General features: G+C 44.1%; 1 protein-coding gene across 6 annotated transcripts in view; it reads left to right on the forward strand.

The window, feature by feature from the left end:
- The window catches only part of ETV6 (ETS variant transcription factor 6), a 175,092-nt gene that overhangs the window by 117,134 nt on the left and 40,127 nt on the right, over window positions 1-17,831 (forward strand). For all 6 annotated transcript variants that reach the window (XM_019482254.2, XM_019482256.2, XM_019482257.2 and 3 more), the window contains one exon: window positions 10,048-10,212. In XM_019482254.2, coding sequence (XP_019337799.1) covers window positions 10,048-10,212 — 165 coding nt within the window. The remainder of the gene's footprint in view (window positions 1-10,047; window positions 10,213-17,831) is intronic.

A 17,831-nucleotide genomic window follows, 5' to 3' on the forward strand; every position in this document is an offset into this window, starting at 1 on the left:
CCCTACAATTGGTTCAGCGTGCAGGCAGACTCCCAAAATTTTTGTACCTCTCCTCTATGAAGTAGATATAACAATATAACCAGCCTTTGCCTGAAGGGCACTGCAAATGGAAATATGATTGTTGTTAATAAATAATAATACTTTTGTGGTTGCAGTAGAAGTTGTGGCTGGTATGCTGTGCTATTCACAGTCCCCCCAAATTGTGAAGAATTTTAGATTTGCCCTAGATTTTGTGGGGAGGGGGGAACCAAACTGTGATTGCAAAATAAAACTCATGGAGGAATTATATACACAAACTTCTATAGAACAAGGTACCTGCTTCTGTTAGCCCTGGCTAAGCAGTTATTTAACTCGTCCATTCCCAGACCTCTGCTAAAGTTATTTATGATACACTGTTTCACAAGCAAGGAAGTAAGCAAGGGAAGACATTTATTCCAGTGCCTTTTTGGAAGGGGGGAGGAGGAAAGCAAAGTGTGCTGTGTGGAAAAGAGCCAGAATCAGTTGGGAAGGAGTCAGGGTTGGATTAAGACTATAACTGGGACCAGATCCAACCAAACTTTCCCCCATCCCCCAGACAGCTGTTTGTGCTGCTTGCAGGGCCTGAGTAAGAATCACATGACTGCCTGCCCTCATTTATGGTCACAACTGAGCAGCTGAGGGGGCAGCCTGGGCCCAAGCAAATTTCCTTCTTTCCTAGTGTGTGCAACCACAGCAAGTGGGTGACTGGCAGCAATTGGCTGTGCCATGCTGCCCACAGCTCCTTGAGTCACTGCTCCTGCAGGGTCTTCTCGGAGCGTGGTGTCCAGACTCAAGAATCCTGATCTCTGGAAAGAATGTAATTTTCAGGCTTTTCAGGAGGATTTTACAAGCAATGACGAAGGAAATTGGTGGGGCTACCAAGGGAAGTGGAGGGAAAAAAGGCAGTGGTTTGGTTTTTTTTTTTAACCAAATGCCTGCAGCACTCCAGTTGGGCTTTGGACAGCTGCTGGCACACGTAGTTCTCGAACTGGGAATTGCCTTGTCTGGAACCCTGCACATGGCCACTTTAATACTTGAGCCCTGGGTATGTTACTGTGAATGACGAGGGTGCTGGTGACGCAAGTGTTGTGCTGAAGTGTGATTTACACATACGCAGATTAGAGAGCCTTGCATGACAAGCTATGCATGACAGGTATGCTTTTGGGGGAGGAGTGGAACTGTCTGCACACAGACACACAATGAATGAGGTGACTGCAGGTAACATTATTGCTGCAATGGATTAACTTCCATGCAGTTTAGACTGCTGTAGTGTTCTATGGTAATGATCCAAAATGGTGTTTCTCAAGAGCTAAGTCCTGAGATTCACTTTTTACTGAGTCCTCACTCAGGCAAGTTCCCCATGCAATTAGGGAAAGAATAAACACTGTGGACCATACCTTTGATACAATGATGTAACTGCACTGACCACAATAAATCATGGCTGAGTATAAAAACTGGTACGAGACTCTAGTCCTGAGTAAAGACTCCAGGATTTGGCCTGAATTTGGGGGGGTTGATTACTGGAGAATTCTAACCATTTTGAGAGAAGTAGAGGATTATGCAGTAATTATGTGTGCAGGTGTGTTTCTCCCTCCTCCCCCCAGTGCTGTTTGTCTATATTGGTTAAGAAAAAAGTTTGGTAGTGCAAGAAGCAGGAACGTTTTCCTTGTTTAATTTTGGAGAGTTTGGCCTTTTCCAGTCCTCCCTTCCCCCATATTCTCCCACTTCTTTTATTGGTGACTTCATCTGCTGTCATTAATCAGTGAACCATCTCAGCCCAGCAAGCTAATTTAGAGCCTTACTTGTACATTTGATCAGCAAATGCAAACCATGTGTAATGTCAGCAGGTCAGGAGAGGTGATGGAACATGGGATTTTCACTTCAGTTCCAGAAAGGGCCATGGCTGCTTCCAGGAAGCTCTGCTTGGCACTGGGTGTGGGGAACTGGAAAGATTTATTTCCCTGTACAAGAGCTCACAGGCCAATCATTCTAACTGAGCATTTTCCAATCAATACATTTCTCTCAGGCTTTCCAGGGGCTGCATTAGAAAAGCAATTTTATTTATTATGTGACACTTTAGCCCCCTGGGACCAGGGTGGCTGGCATTTGAAAGGTCTCCATGTAGTCTTCTGGAGGCAAAGCAGAAGACTGAGCTGATCATGCCTTTGTTGCACTTGTACAGAAAAGTGCAGCAGGATTTGTTCACCGAGGGCTCAGAAGAGCGTGCCCTAAACTTTTGCTCTGTGTTAGAAGAAATTCACTTGACAGAGCAAGTGTTTTCCTTTAGTGCCATCTTCTGTTGTCAAAGGTATCTCAGCCCCCTTCTTGTATTTCAGGGGTTGACCCCTGTGGTACTTCTGTGGTTGCTGAGTTTCTGACAAAGCTGTGGGACATTTTCAAGACTTAATGTTATAATTTGAGCCCATTTTACAACCTCTTTCATGATGTGTAAGACTTGTACAGGGTCTGGTGGGGATGAATTCCTTCACACCTCACCCCAATCCAATCCCTTCTTCCATGGTCTTGTACAGTCTCCTGTCCTATCCCTTTCCCCAACCGGTGCTCATTCCCTACTTAAACTTTTTTGGAGATTGTTCAACTTCAGCCAAAGGTGGCGTATGGACACGGTTCTTAGATCTTTCCTGATACATTTGTATTCCTTGCCATTCAGACCACCTTGAGGTGGGCTCCCACCTGTGGTACCAACTTTCTATTTTGGGAGGAGAGAGTCCCTACCTGCCATAAAAAGCAGTCTGGTCCTGTTACAGTCACTAGCAGGCAATTGCCTTCCTAGATGACACTGGCCTCCAGCCTGTCTCAGGGCACGTTGAAGTAGTACATGGGCCCACAAGAAGGAAGTATTTCCCCTTTTCAGGACACACTAGCAATCCCACACACATGCCTTCAGAATGCCATGCCCCTGACAGAGCGCTCTCTCCCTTCCCTCAGTCATGTCCTCTGCAAGGATTAGGAGCAGGATAACTTCCTCAAGAAGGGATAGTTCTTAAATCTCTTGGAACAGACCATCCCAAATGGCCACTTGGCCTCTTTCTTGATGGCTGCCAGGACTGACACCTAATGGGAAAACCTCTGTAATGAGAATGCTAGAGCTGCTGTTTTAAATGACAGCATTCAGTTCCAGCCTCAAGGGAACGAGGAGTCATACTGGCACCTGCTTTGTGTTATAGTGTAAAAGTCCCTCAGCATAATTAGCTACATGCTATTTGAGGCACGGTTCCCCAGACATACTCAGTGCTGGATGCTTTGTGCTCTCTGGTTCAAGAACTGGGCCTGTGGCCTATACCATCAATTTGTACCTCTAACCATTAGTGATGAGGACTGGGGAGCTGGAGAGAAAAGGCAGTAGAAAGAAAGAAAGAATTTTACACTGTTTGTTTGTGCCAATGCACAAACAGATTATAGTATATAAATTCTCATGTCATTCCATCCAGGAAGAGCACACATCAACTGCTGAAACTTCCTTAGCCTGACGAAGGGTTTTTGAACCCGAAAGCTTGCTTAATAACTATTCTCCAACTATTTGGGTTGGTCTAATAAAAGATATCAAATTCACCCAAGGAACCTTGTCTGCCTACGTCCTTAGACCAACACGGCTACAACCTAAACCCCTGCAGCATGTCCTGCTTGTGCATTTTAGTGTATTTATAATACCAGAGGGGGAAACCGAGACAGAAAGGTAAAGAGACACAGTGAGTCCGTGGCAGAGCTGGGGAGAAGGGTCATTGTTAGAGGTGTGCAAAATGGTCCATATTCAATTTGGATTTGGCCCAAATCAGGGGACAGTAATTCAATTCATTGATTTGGATCACTGTGCCAATTCGATTCAGCCGAATCCTAATCTGAAGATTTGATGCTGATTCAGAGAATCAGTGATTTGGCCATAGACACAGCTTTAAATGTTTTTTCTATATACCTTGAGGTACTGGGCATGGCTTGTGAATGCTGCGATGGTGGGGCAGATGGAGCATCCTACAGGAGTGCGGAGGGCCCCCACGCATGCTCAGCGGCAGGCCCGGAAGCGGACCGGAAGTACTTCCAGTCTACTTCTGGATCCACTGCCAAGCATGCAGGGAACCTCCCCCACACCCCTCTGACTCAGCGGTCGGCCACGGGGGGACCCCAGGTGCCCCCAGACCCAGGAGGCACCAGTTGCTGGGCCAGGGGGTGGAGGGAGTGTCCTCTGCACACTCCACGGTGGATCCAGAAGTGGACCAGAAGTGCTTTTGGTCCACTTCCAGGTCCGCCGCTGAGCACGTTTGGGACCCCCCTGTGCTCCAGGGGGACGTTCCATCTGCCCCACCATCTCAGCGTTCACGAGCCACCTGGTACCTTGAGGTATGTAGAAAAAACATTTAAAGCTGTGTCTGTCTGAATCATCGAATCTCTCCGAATGGAGTTGGAGAGATTAAAGGGTCTTCTGATTTGATTCGGATTTGCAGATTCAGCCACTGAATCTCTGCCAAATTGAATCAGTGATTGAAGCTTTGCACAGCCCTAGTCTTTGTTAGTTTCTAAGTATCTCACTGCCTTAACAGTAATGAAAAAGGAAACCCACCCTCTGGCCTTCAACCTCCTTCAAACCCATCCTTCCCCTGGGGGACAGTGTGGCATATGATTGAGTAACAAGAGAACATTAAATTTATGGAGAGCACAAAGACCACATACAAGTGTTACATTCCTGCTGGGAGAATCTCCGCCCTCCTGGTAGAAATTGCCAGTGTACAGGTATTTTATTTTAGTTTCTCCCAAGGGAAGCATCCCTCATCCAAGAGAAAGTTCTTCCAGGTTGCCACCCTGTGGGAGAGTTTCTCTTGCCTATATTCTAAACTCTTTCATGATTGGAAGGAGTCAAACAGCAACTTCCCCTTTTCCTTCCTCAGACCAAGGAAATGCTTCTCTAGAGAAGGTGTGGGAAGCATTGCCACTCTGTCTCTCCCCTTCCCAGAAATTTCCACTGCTAAAAATGAACATTGGCTCATTCCTAAAGTGAATATCTGCTTCTGTCTAGGATGGACCAGTCAGCAGCCAACATTTGCTTTTTGTGAACATTTGTAGGACGTTTCCCACTGTTAGATGGTGTGATGCCTGGCAGTCAGGTCTCCTTTGCATGATACTGTTTAGGTCCCTGGGTGTACAACACTGAGCTGTTGATTTGCCCATGCTGCTTTCTTTGCTCTTTGCCCAACTGTGAGTAGTAATTTTCATCATGGGAGTGAAAACAGTTCTATCTGCCCTCTGCCTGAATGACTAGGGTGTCTTTATTTTCCTCCCCCTTCTCTTTGTAATCCTTATAAGGAATTAGGCATGAAGCTGGAATCTTCAAGCATAACTGGAACAAAAATATAGGTATGTAACGCAGGAATGATGATCAAGTGGCAAATGGTTTTTATATCATGCTTGCGACATCAGATATTGACTCATTGAAACGAATGCAAAAACAGCTTTTTTCATACTGTATGTTGGACTTCATTTTGGACTTAGATCTCCAGGTTGATTCATAATGAAACACATGTGAAAGCAGCTTTGTTTCATACTGTAAATTAGACTTTGGGTATATATTTGAGATGTATGTTATGTACATGATTTACCACATACAATGCCACACGTCTGAAATGCACGTCTTTCCTGCCTAAGAGAAAGGGGCGTTTAGTTGCTAGTATTGCCAGGATCAGGATTAGAGACGTCTTTCTAAAGGCATTCTGTAACTCAACCGGAGGTTATGGCTAGATGCAGGAATTACTGGATGAAATTCAGTTAACTGCAGGAGGGCAGTTTAGATGATCAAAATGGTTCCTTTTGGTTTTAAAAATCTATAAATTGTCAGAGATCCTGTGCAGCATAAATCTGTTTTAGTGTCCAGAGCAGATGCTTGTTTAGGGACCTGTCGTTGTGACATAGAAAACCTTGAAAGCGTTGCATTGTAATACCAGTTTGCTCTGTAACAGCGCACATGTGATTTTCTCTTGCTGTTTATGCTGGCTGCTTCAGAGAAAGGTGTAAACCACCCCACCAGTCTCTTTTTGTTGTGCTTATTTTTACAAAGCTGCAATATATAGGAGCAGGGATTTCTTCTCGACTCCAGATGGTTATCAGCTTGTGCCCTGAAGCATGAGAATTGTTCACCTTCACCATTTTTATCCCAGCTAGTGTAACAAATGTCAAAAATGGCACTTCAGGGGAAGAATAAGTAACATGAGTAAATGGTCTATTAAGATACCAAGATCCAGCTTGCAATATTAGAAAGACAAGTGTGTATTTTTCTCTCTACTTAATGTGTAAGGTGCTTGAGATTATTAACAGCACTGTAAATAACTGGATTTCATTCTATTGAAGCTAATGCTTGGAGGCTGACAAAAGACATACGATGAAGTATCTTACATGATAAGCGTGCCCCACATGATGCAGTCTCTCTGTGCTGTCTGCTTTCCCTATCTGGAGTAATAATAATAATAATAATAATAATAATAATAATAATACTATCTTTTATACAGCCCTTTTCTTGCCATTTATCTCAAGGCACTTTACAGGTTAGGAAAATTTAGGGAGGGGCAGTGATTTGCCCAAGATTATCCAATAACGCAGTGGCACAGCTGAATAGATTCCAGGTCTTTGGAGTCTCAAGGCATTGCTCTAGCCACTTTTCCATGCTGTCTCTGCAAGTAGATTCACTGACGTCAATGGGAATTTTCAAGGAGAAAGACCTTGCACAATGTGCCTGGTCAGTGCCTGTTAAAATCAGTGAAGTCTCTCCAGTGATGTCAGCAGATGTGTGATCAGGCAGAACTTAGCCCTCACTGCGCAGTCCTTGTGTTTATTTGGTTCTGAAAAGGATTCTATTACTTTAGGATAATTCAGTAAGCAACTTTTATTAAGAATAAAAAGGGGCAGGGAAAATCTTTTCCTAACAAGTCCCTGTTTCTATAGAATTAATGGGAGAAGGCTCAGAGAAAATATACAGCAAATTATCCAAAAAACCCCACAAGTAGGGTTAATTTATATCATGGAGAATGTGATTACCGTTTTCACAAAGTATCAGTGGGTCTTTAGACCTGTTTCCTCTGAACCTTAAAAGCCCTTGACTCCCTTGTCCTCATACAGTTACCTACCTGTTTAAGAAAAAGAATTAGGGAAAAGAGACACATAGAGAATAAATGACACTGTACAGGGCAGAATTAGTTCTGTATGGAGTTTTCCATGGGAAGTATGTATCTCTGTCAGTCTGCACCTCTACAAAAATCCTCCCTGGAGTGAATTGATGCAGCATTGCAAAACCGAGTGGTGCAAAGCATTGCAAATCCTGTGGAAACTATTTCCACAGGAAGGCAAGGAGGGATGAAGAGAGAGAGAAGCCCAGCAGAAGGGGGTTACTTATTTTGCAGTCTTGCATATAACTTTATATGTTTAAAAGGCTGGTAAGATATTTATCCTTTCAACCCCATTGGGGAGTATGGGTTAGTATTATTATCTTGATTTTGTCAATGGTAGAACTGAATGAGAAAGGCAAAGTGATTTACCCAAAGCCTCACACCAGGTCAGTGTCAAAGCCAGGCCTAGAATGCAGAACCACCAGATTCCCACCCAAGTACTGATTCCTCCAAACCACGCTGTTTTTCTGAGGGTTTTTTTCTTTTCAATTACGCAGCAGTCTCCCCCCAGAAGCTTCAGCGATGCCACAGACCCTAAGTTAGAAGCTAGATTCAGCAAGAGAGGAGTTGAGAAAAAACTTGGTAGGGAAAAAGAAAAGGGGCAAGAACTGAACAAAAAGCTCCTCCCCACTGTGAAACGTTACTGTGTTGCACACTTGCCAGCACAGTCAAAGAACATGGTTTGTCTTGATCTGTACACAATACTGAACTGTGTTCAGCCTGATTATCCTAACACAAGCATCTGCAGACAGGACAGTATTTCACAGGATATCTAGTCAAACAGAATACATCCACAGTTCCACACACCAACATTTAAAAAGCTCTGCTGCACATCTGGAAGGGGAATAACAAATGTGTTGGCCCCATGAAATTATAATATCCCACTCCATAAAATGAAGGGTCTATACTATTTTTTTTCAGTAAAGCTACGACTTTTTAGCATGGGATGAAGGGCAGTTGAGAAGGGTGTGTTTTGCTTAATTTTCTATACTCTAATTCAAAACTCCAGTTGGATTTCTGTGTTACCAAATTTCCACTGATGATTAAAGATGGCAAGTTCTTGTTCTGCCTGTCAAAAACAAAATTATACTCTACAGTATCTACCCACAAATAATAGTGGCAATAGGCTTTAGAGCTGTAAAAGTTCACTCCGCTAGCCTGTTAACTCTGGAAAGACTAGTTTAAATGATAGTCAAAATAATAAATTTTAAAGAATCAGATACTCTCACTGCCTTCCTGCCTGCCACTGCCCTGCCGCAACTTGTGACCCTTTGAAATATTCTTGCAGCCATTTTTGGGATGCGACCCAAGGGTTGAAAACTGCTGTTTTAGAGCACAATGCTCACCTTGCACGCACCTTCTCCACAGAATGGACCTACAGGAAACACTCATCCCACCAGTCCCATTGCAGCCAGCGGGTAAAATGAAAGCACATGGAGAGGTTGGGTCCTCTTGCAGGAGTAATTAGATGCAAATTCTAGTACTGAGGGGGTTGTCGTTTGTTAGCGTGGCACTTACTGTAAAATTTAGGGTGAACATTAGAAATGAAGACACATTTAACAAGATGTCCTTCTGCTAAGGAGACCACTGTTCATATAAGTCCTCTCCCTTCCCTTCCTGAGGTCAAGTATGTTCTCATCTGAATCCCCAGAAGTTTACTCTCAATTCTCCTCCTGACTCAGATTCAGTTCTGTATGTAATTTAGCACAGGGGCTTTCCAAATAGCAGCTGACTGAGAATCTGGATCTTAAATATTCACTACCCGTCACTTTGTTTAAACTCAAAAACAGGTTGCAAATATATGTTAAAAACCTAGAATATTTGTAGTTATGCTTGCAAAGATAGAGGTAATCAAATCTCATAAAACAGGGTGCCGGAAAGAGGTATTTTTTCCACGTGCAACAGCATACAATCAGCCAGGTGCAATATGAGGAAGAGAGGTTCATTTTCCTCTGAAGCATAAGATATTAGCCACTGCCAGAGACTGTGTACAAAAGATCTGATCAGATATGGCAAATTTTATGTTCCTATGCACAGTGTGAATCTTTCTTTTATGCATAACAGGTGTAGCAAGTCAAACAATGAGTCATCTTACAAGGGGGACAGGAAAGGGAACTTTAATCTATTAGTGAATAGGAGATAATCTGTCTACCTACCTGTCTAGGTATAAACAGCTCTTCACTATGCTACCTCCTTTCCTGGGAAAGGAAGCTATTTTAAAATTGTGTATAAAACTCATATTAAAACTCATATCCCAGATTTCATCCTGTGCCCAATGAAGTCAGAGGGCAAAATGCCTTTGGCTTTACTGACAGCAAGAGCAGGCTCCAAGTTCAAACATAACTGCTTTGTCTAAGGCCCTAAAAAGTTGTGCTGCTGTTCTCTTACAGAGAGACAAGGATTTTTCTGTGATATATTTTCTTGGGCCAACTGTATGTTTGGGATTAATGGTATTAATACCTTGTGTTTGTTAGAGAAGCTTTCAAATGTAGGGCAATAATGCCATTAATCCCATCTGGGCAGTTTGTCCAATGGAAGATATCAGCTGCAAAAATCCTTGCTGCTTACATAATTCCTGGATCATCATGGCTACAGCATCAGTTCAACACTATGAATAACCAATACAGGATACTTAGAGCTATAGAACCCCGGAGTGTGGACATGATCGTACCAGTATAGCTTATTAATTATGGAGTACTTTGGTAAGATATTTGGGCTTATATCGTCCTGACACTTCCTCCACCATCAGTATCAGGTTCTGCATACAAATGCTGCTGGTGATTATTCACTAATACTTCCCCAGAATCCAATGTGTTTTGTTCCGGTTCCTTAACATAAATATGCTTTCTCTGTCTCCCCATAGGTTTGCAGCCAGTTTACTGGAGCAGAGAAGATGTGGCTCAGTGGCTCAAGTGGGCAGAGAAGGAGTTTTCCTTGAGGCCAATTGACAGCAACACTTTTGAGATGAATGGCAAAGCTCTCCTGCTGCTAACCAAAGAGGACTTTCGATACAGGTCTCCTCATTCAGGTGAGGTTTACCTACAGAAGGAAGGATGGAACCACGCATGATGAGGCATCAGGAAAAAAATGCCATGAGAGTCTGGGCAGGGAGGGAGCCGCTTACATCTACACTGCCTCAGTACTGTGCAAGGGCCACGATGCCTACTCCTGATACAGAAGTCCTGCTAAAAGGGCTGCCTCGGTATGGAGCTAAACACAGACTGAGAGACAAGAGCAGCAGGAGCAGCCTGTCTCACTCCTTAGTACAGTACTGAGGCAGTATAGATCTGCTCTTAGGCTGTGTTGGGGAGACAATAAAGAGACAGATGGGAGAAAAAAGGGAGAGAGAGGCATCCAGTAGAAGAAGAAAAGCAGAGGAAGGAGATCCTGAACTTCAGGAGAGTTGAAATCCAAATTTAGTCTGTATCGAGGTAACACCAGGGAAGGAAAAGTCTCCACCTGGCACCAACGTGGAACTTCCAGCTCTGTCTTTTAAAGGCTCAGCATCCCACAGGCCCAGCTGCTCGACTGAGCTAATCAAATGCTCCAGCCTCAGCAGCCCACACTAGCATTCTGCCTCACGGTTGGCTCAGCTAATGTGCTGCTAAAAAGCTATGGCAAAACTTATCCCACAGGGACCTTTCCTCTATTTTACAGTCCCCAATGGGCTTTTTTCTTAATTTTGCCCATGCTCAGTCACATGTTAGTGTCTAGCCCAAGGCAAAGCAGAGCCAGGTGTGTGAATCAATCAGACTGTTGCCCAAATTTTACCTTTATTTATTTGCATAGAAAATTTAGAAATGTTAATGTTGCCTGTCTGTATTTATATCCCGTGCAGCCTATGTTTTTCAGTATTGCAGCAACAATGAGCCTCCACCCTCCTGTGTTGGGGATGTTTAATTGAGTTTGAATTATTGGCTCTAATAAGAGCTTTCTTCTCGCAACCATTCAAAGTACTCCTGTTAAATGTAGAAGCCTGTAATTCATCAAGCTACCAGAGATGATCAAACAGTTTGGACCAAGTACCTGGAAGATAATGGTTATCAGACTGCCAGTGTTAGTTGCAGGAATACAGTTGGCATTGCATTGCTTTGTTCCTGACCAACTAGGATGTAGAGTAGGTCTCTGCCAAGCCACCTTTGTGACTCCTCGCCAAGGACCTGTGCATGCAGGCCATGGTTCAAAAAAACCATGGGGCTGGAATGGGCCTACTAGGCCAGTAAGTCTAGCCCCCTGCATTTGCAGCCAACTGTTTGTCCAGAAGAAAGTCACCATAATGTCTCTTGCACAGCCACAAAGCACTTGCTGAAAGATAAGCCCTATAATGTGCCACAAGGAGAGAGCATTTAAGCATAAACTTATGTCTATACCTGCACAGCAAAACACTTTTGCATATGTTTAAATCCCATTGACGTTAATACACACACACAAGTGTGTGTATGTATGTACACACATACACACACACATGCTAAGTTCATGCTAAATATAAAACAATTAGCACTAGGTGTTGGGCCCAAAAGATACATGCAGCATAACAGTGGATACTTCATACAGAGCACCAAAAAAAAAGTTGTTTCCCCCATCCGGGGTGTGTGTGTGTGTGTGTGTGTGTGTGTGTGTGTAACATACACACAGGGGTTGAATGAAACAACTTTTTGGTGCCTTGTATGAAGTACCCACTGTTATACTGCAAGTATATTTTCTTCTCTATCCCTACCACTAGTTGTTTTATACTTAGCATGTACCATGCTTAGGGTGACGATATGTCTCGCAGTGCCTGGGAGGACAGGGACAGGGCCGGGGCCAGGGGCAGGGCTTGGGCACCTGCGTAGGGCAAGATAGGATGGTCACCCACTGCCAGCAGCCTTTTGCCCTGCTACTGCAGCCACTGCAGAGGCCCGGGTTCTACATTGCGGCCCTGGGCAGACATTGCGGGGAGGGGGGGAGGTTATTCCCAGCGAGGTCCAGCCTCTGCACGTGGGGATGGAGCTCAGCTGTGGGCCTACGCGCTGTCCCACCCTGTCCTGTCCTGTCATCAGGGCTCCTGGGAGCAACAGGTTGTAAGGAGGTGTGTGTGTGTGTGTGTGTGTGTGTGTGTGTGTGTGTGTGTGTGTGTACATACATGCATGACGGTGGCAGTGCCTCCCCATCCTGGATTTCCTTAACCCTAATCATGCTTGATATTGCCATCTAAACATTGGTGGGCAGTGGACAGGGCATTTTCAGAGAGAAGGCTTTAGTTCTGGAATTCACATACTCTACTGTGATGTAGGCTTCCATTTAGCTGAATGTCACATGCTGAATAGAGAAGGAAAGCAATGGACCATGCAGAGAAAGCTGAAGTGTTTAATGCATTTTTTAACTCAGTCTTTACAAAGAAGGTCAAATAGCTGATGATAAACAGTCAGCAGCAAGCCCAGGGAGGTAGATAATCAATCTACTATGGTGAAAGAACAGGTTAGAGATGACTTAAATAAGGTGGGTGTTTTCAAAAGAACAGCATCAAATGAGACATCCTAGAGAATACCTGGAACCAGCTGAAGTAACTGTAGGTCCACTAGTTAGTCTCTGAGAACTCAAGGGAGTCAGGTGAGGTCTCAGGAAACTGTTAAAAGGCAAATATAGTGCCCATCTTTTAAAAAAAGGACTTAGAGAATTACAGAGTGGGCAGTCTAATTCAGTCTAAAGATGCTGGGGCATATCATTAAGGTATCTGTTTTTAAGCACTTAGAGCAGGGTTATCCAGCTCATTTCATTTGGCAGAACAAATCTGGACCATGGGGCCTCTGGTGGACTGGAAGATGCACCTCAGGTAGCAGCAGAGGTAGTGTTAAACCCCACATGCTGACCATGCTGCCATCCCTTACCTTGCCACCAAAAGGCAATGGAGTCCCAATGGGGACCTTGACCTGGGAATTCAACATCATGGAAAGCAGTACCTATGTGTTTAATGCCACCGCCACCACTTGCCCTCCCACTGCCAAATGATATCCCCAATGGGGATTTCAACTCAGAAAGTCTGCAGCAGGGCAAGCTGCAGCACTGTTAGCCTCCCAGGTGCTGGCCCCGCCAATATACCTCTGGCAGCCATGGGGTTAACACCACTGCCACCTGCCCCACTGCAGAATTTCTGCCCCTTCACGCTGTGATTTAACTACTCATGGGCCACATGCTGATGCAAAGGATAACAAGGTGATTAGGAACAACCAACATAGATTTGTCAAGATCAAGTCTTGTTTAACTAACCTGATTTCCTTCCATGAGAAGGTGACAGGCTTTGTGAATGCAGGAAGAACAGTGATATCCTCTGTAGCAAGGTTTATGACATTGTCTCTGGTAACATTCTCCTAAGTAACCTGAGGAAATTAGTCTACATGAAGTTACTATAAGGTGAGTGCATAACTGGTTGGATAATCAGTTTCAGAATATAGTCATCAGTGGCTCAGTGTCAAAATGGGAGGAGGTGTCAGGTGAGGTTCCCTAGGAGTCTGTCGTAAGCTTGGTACTGCTCAATATCTTAGTTAATGTTTTGGAGGACAGACTGTATGTGTGCTTAGTGGACTCACAGATTACACCAAACTGGACAGGGTGTACTGCGTTAGGGGAAAGAATTAGAATTCAAAATGGCCTTGAAGAATTGGGCAGAGGGTCTGAAATAAATTGCATGAAATTCAATAAGGACAAGTGCAAAGTGCTACAGTCAAGCAGGAACAAATATAAAATGGGAGGCAACTGTGTCAACTGCACTACTGCAGAAAAGGACCTGAGAGTTATAGTGAACTGTGCACTGAATATGACTTAACAGTGTAATAATGCTGCAAAAATTAAACAAACTAAAACAAAAAAACAAGTAGTATCCTGGGCTGTATTAACAGGAGTGTTGTGTGCATCACACGGGTAATAATTTGTTCACTCTTTTTAGCACCAGGGTCACCCAGTGAACAAACTAGAAAGATTCCTGAGGAGAGCAAACAAAACAAGTAGCAGTCTGAAAACATAATTTCTAAGAATAGATTGAAAGAATGAGGATTATTCATTATGGAAAAGAGAAGACTGAGGGGAAATTGGTTAATAGTCTTTGAATACAAAGCGGGATTATTATTATAAAGAGGATGGTGATTGACTACTGTCTGTGTTCACTGATAACAGGGCAAGAAGCAATGGGCTTAAATTACAATAAAGGTTGGAAATTAGGAAGAATTTTCTATGAGGGTGGTTAAGTCTGGGGAAGGGTGTGAACAGATTACCCAGGGAGACCATGTAATTTCCATAATTGGAAATTGTTAAATTCAGATTAGACAAACTCTTGGCTGGGGTAATTTATAGGGGTGTGTGAAGCGGGCCCTGTTAGATTCAGATTCAGATTCAGCCCAAGTCAGGGACAGTGATTCAATTTGTTGATTCATATTACTGTCCCTGATTCGAATGGGCCAAATCCAAATCTGAAGATTCGATGCTGATTCAGAAAATCAGCAATTCGGCCATAGGCACAGCTTTAAATGTTTTTTCTACGTGCCTCAAGGTACCAGCCCGGCTTATGAACGCTGTGATGCTGCGGTGGATGCAGTGTCCCCCAGGAGCACAGGGGGGCCCTCCACGTGCTCGTCGGTGAACCCAGAAGTGGACCGGAAGTAATTCCAGTCCACCTCCAGGTTCGTCAGGGAGCATGTGGGCAGCCCTCTGGCTCGGGGATTAGCTGCAGAGGGACCCCGAGTGCCCCCCACAGACCCGGAAGACACCAGTCGCCAAGCGAGGGAGGCACAGGGGGGTCCCCTATGCACTCTGCCAGCGGACCCGGAAGTGAACTGGAAGTGCTTCTGGTTCACTTCTGGGTCTGCTGCCAAGCCTGCTGGTGACTCCCCCCCGAGCTTCTGAGGGATGCTTCATCTGCCTCAGCACCGCAGCATTCATGAGCCACCTGCTATCTTGAGATATGTAGAAAAAACATTTAAAGCTGTATCTATGTCTAAATCGCCAAATCTTTCCGAATCTCTCCAAATTGATTCAGAGGGTTCCGATTGGATTTGGAGAGATTAAACGGTCCTCTTGTTTCGATTTGGATTTGGAGATTCGGGCCACCAAATCAGGCCAAATCTGCCAAATCGAATCAGGGACCACAGCTTCGCACAGCTGTAATAATTTATACACAAACAAACTGTCATGACCCAAAGTTCTGATTTTTTGTGTGTGTGCTTCGGCACTAAGAATTATCCCCGTGGGTATACAACTTCGTTGCACGGAGGAGTTCTGCTGCGCAGAGAACCCGCGTGCAAAGAAGTTTTCCTGCCACTTTGCAGGGATCTTTGCAGGGTGCATTTTCTTTGCAACATAGAAATGCACGGTGCAAAGAGTTCCCGCTCGTCGTATGCAAATTTGTGCCCCGCAATTGGCTAGTGCTAAATTATTCACACGTGGCGGCTAGCGATTGGCCTGCTAGCTGTATAAGAGGCTTGAGCAGTTTCCGCCCAAGCCGAAGAGGACTCCGCATCCATCTCGTGGGGACTCTGGGTGTGCGCGGCACCTCTTCCCATCCTCGAACGGAGCCTACTATAGGACATAACGACGAGTTTAATGCGCGCTTGTCCTGGACATCCGGAGTTTGTCGTGTTCTGTCTGCGTGGAGTCTTGCAACCTCCACGTGTGTTCGTGTTTTTTGTTGTAACCGCAACTCAAGCAAGTTCTCAGCCTACACCACGACCATCTCAGTGTAAGTAAAATAATCTTAAAATCAACCGTTACGTGTCTGTGCCTAATTCTAGCTCGGCGCCCGCCCTCTCCGACTCGGCCTGCCCGGGCTGCTGGCCACAGTCCGCATGCAGAGCGACGTAAGCGACCCGGGGTCAGACCCGGCACGCACACAATCCTGCCCTGAGTAGTGTTAGACTGGATGACCTCTTGACACCTACCCCTTCCAACTATTTTTCTATGAGTTGGGACTTAGTATTACTGAACAGAATGAATCCAGTTTTATACTGATGCAAATAATTGTAGCCATTAATAAACCCTATATAATCCTATTCAGACAGGCTAAATCTACACCACGTAGGACAATACCAGGTAGAAACTTCCCCTTATACCTTCTAGATTAGTTTAGGTAACAAAATAATACTTCAGGGTTCCCCAGGTACTTCCAATATGACGTACAGGAAATATGCTTCTTGTGCCATAACAATATTTAGTTACTCAAGGGCATGTCTACACTCAGGTGTACTCTCTAACTATATTGGTACAGTTAAAGAGGAACAACTCTTTCCTACAGTAGATTAATTTATGGCAGTGTAAAGGAACTCATGGCAGAATTAATTATTCCGTATTTTACTCAGCAGTGACTACATTAACATAACTGTGCTAAGGATTATACTGGTGTAACTATTTTGATTTTTAAAAAAACCACACGCACTTAACTAAGATAATTATACTAGTACCATAAAAGGTACATTTTTAAGGATGTATTTATTTGGGATGAGATGACACAATGTGTGTGTCTATCTTGCCCTGCGAGATGCAAATTATGTAGTAAAATCTCTCTCTCTGGTCTCATTATGTATTAAACATGGAAAAGGTGACTGGGTTCTTGAGGCTTCATTTTTAATTAAATTTTCAGGCATTGCAGACACCTTTAAAAATGCCCCATGGACACCACTGACATAACAAAAGTGGTAAAGATTTAGAAATAGAACAAAAAGCCTATGGAAATGAGGAAGACTTAAGCTGAAATAGTGGGGAAAAAAATAGTAACTTTGACTGACAGGTAAAATGTTGGAGATTTACAGAATATGGAATGGCTTCCCAGTTTTTAGAGAAATAAACAAAACCACTAGAAAATCAAAGTTCTTGTTAACACACGTTATTAAAATACCTATGTAATTTGGTTGCTATTTCAACAGTGTCATTGTTTGACTAGTGTTGACTCTTGTTTGTGTGTATAATGGTGGTCAGCGGAGGACTGTATATGGCATTATCATTAAGACATTATTAAGGTTAATCATACATCCCTGGAGAAGTTAGAGTAACTCACCTGCATTTTCCGTTTTGGTTAACCCTTTCTAGTTACCTGGTTGACGGTTGCCTCGTATACCAAAAGACAAAGTGCACCTTCTCAGGTATCAACCTACGGTTGGGAGGAGGTTTAACTGAAGGCAAAATAGGGCCGCAATAAATTACCCACTAGATAAACAGTTAGTTTCCTAGTAACTGTAAGGGTGTGTTCCTTTAGAGCCACCATACAGTAATCGGAAAACTCTGGCTTTGCTGGAGACAGTTTGCTCAGGAACAGCTTGCTGGAGTTCTGGTAATAAATAAGCATTAGTCTTAAGCCTAGCCTTGTGTGCCTGGTTACATCTTAAATCCTGCTCCCCATATGTCTTACCTAGGGTTGCAGGAAAACATTACTTCTGCCACCTTCCAGGGGGGACATGGGTTTAATACCCTCTTCTGCTTGAGGGGCTCAAACCCACATCTTCCACTTGCAAGCAGATTGACTTAACTAACAGGTTACAGGTTATTTGGGAGGTGGGGGCAAAGAGAAGGGAAGGAAAAGAACAGCCTGCTCTCTAGTACTTATCTGTCCAGTGGTTCATTTTCAACAGGAGTGAGGGAAGGGCCCTATTCCACGTTAGGCTATGGCCTAGCCTGGTGGTTAGGACA

This window comes from Alligator mississippiensis, chromosome 4, assembly GCF_030867095.1.
Source record: "Alligator mississippiensis isolate rAllMis1 chromosome 4, rAllMis1, whole genome shotgun sequence".
NCBI classification, from domain to species: domain Eukaryota; kingdom Metazoa; phylum Chordata; order Crocodylia; family Alligatoridae; genus Alligator; species Alligator mississippiensis.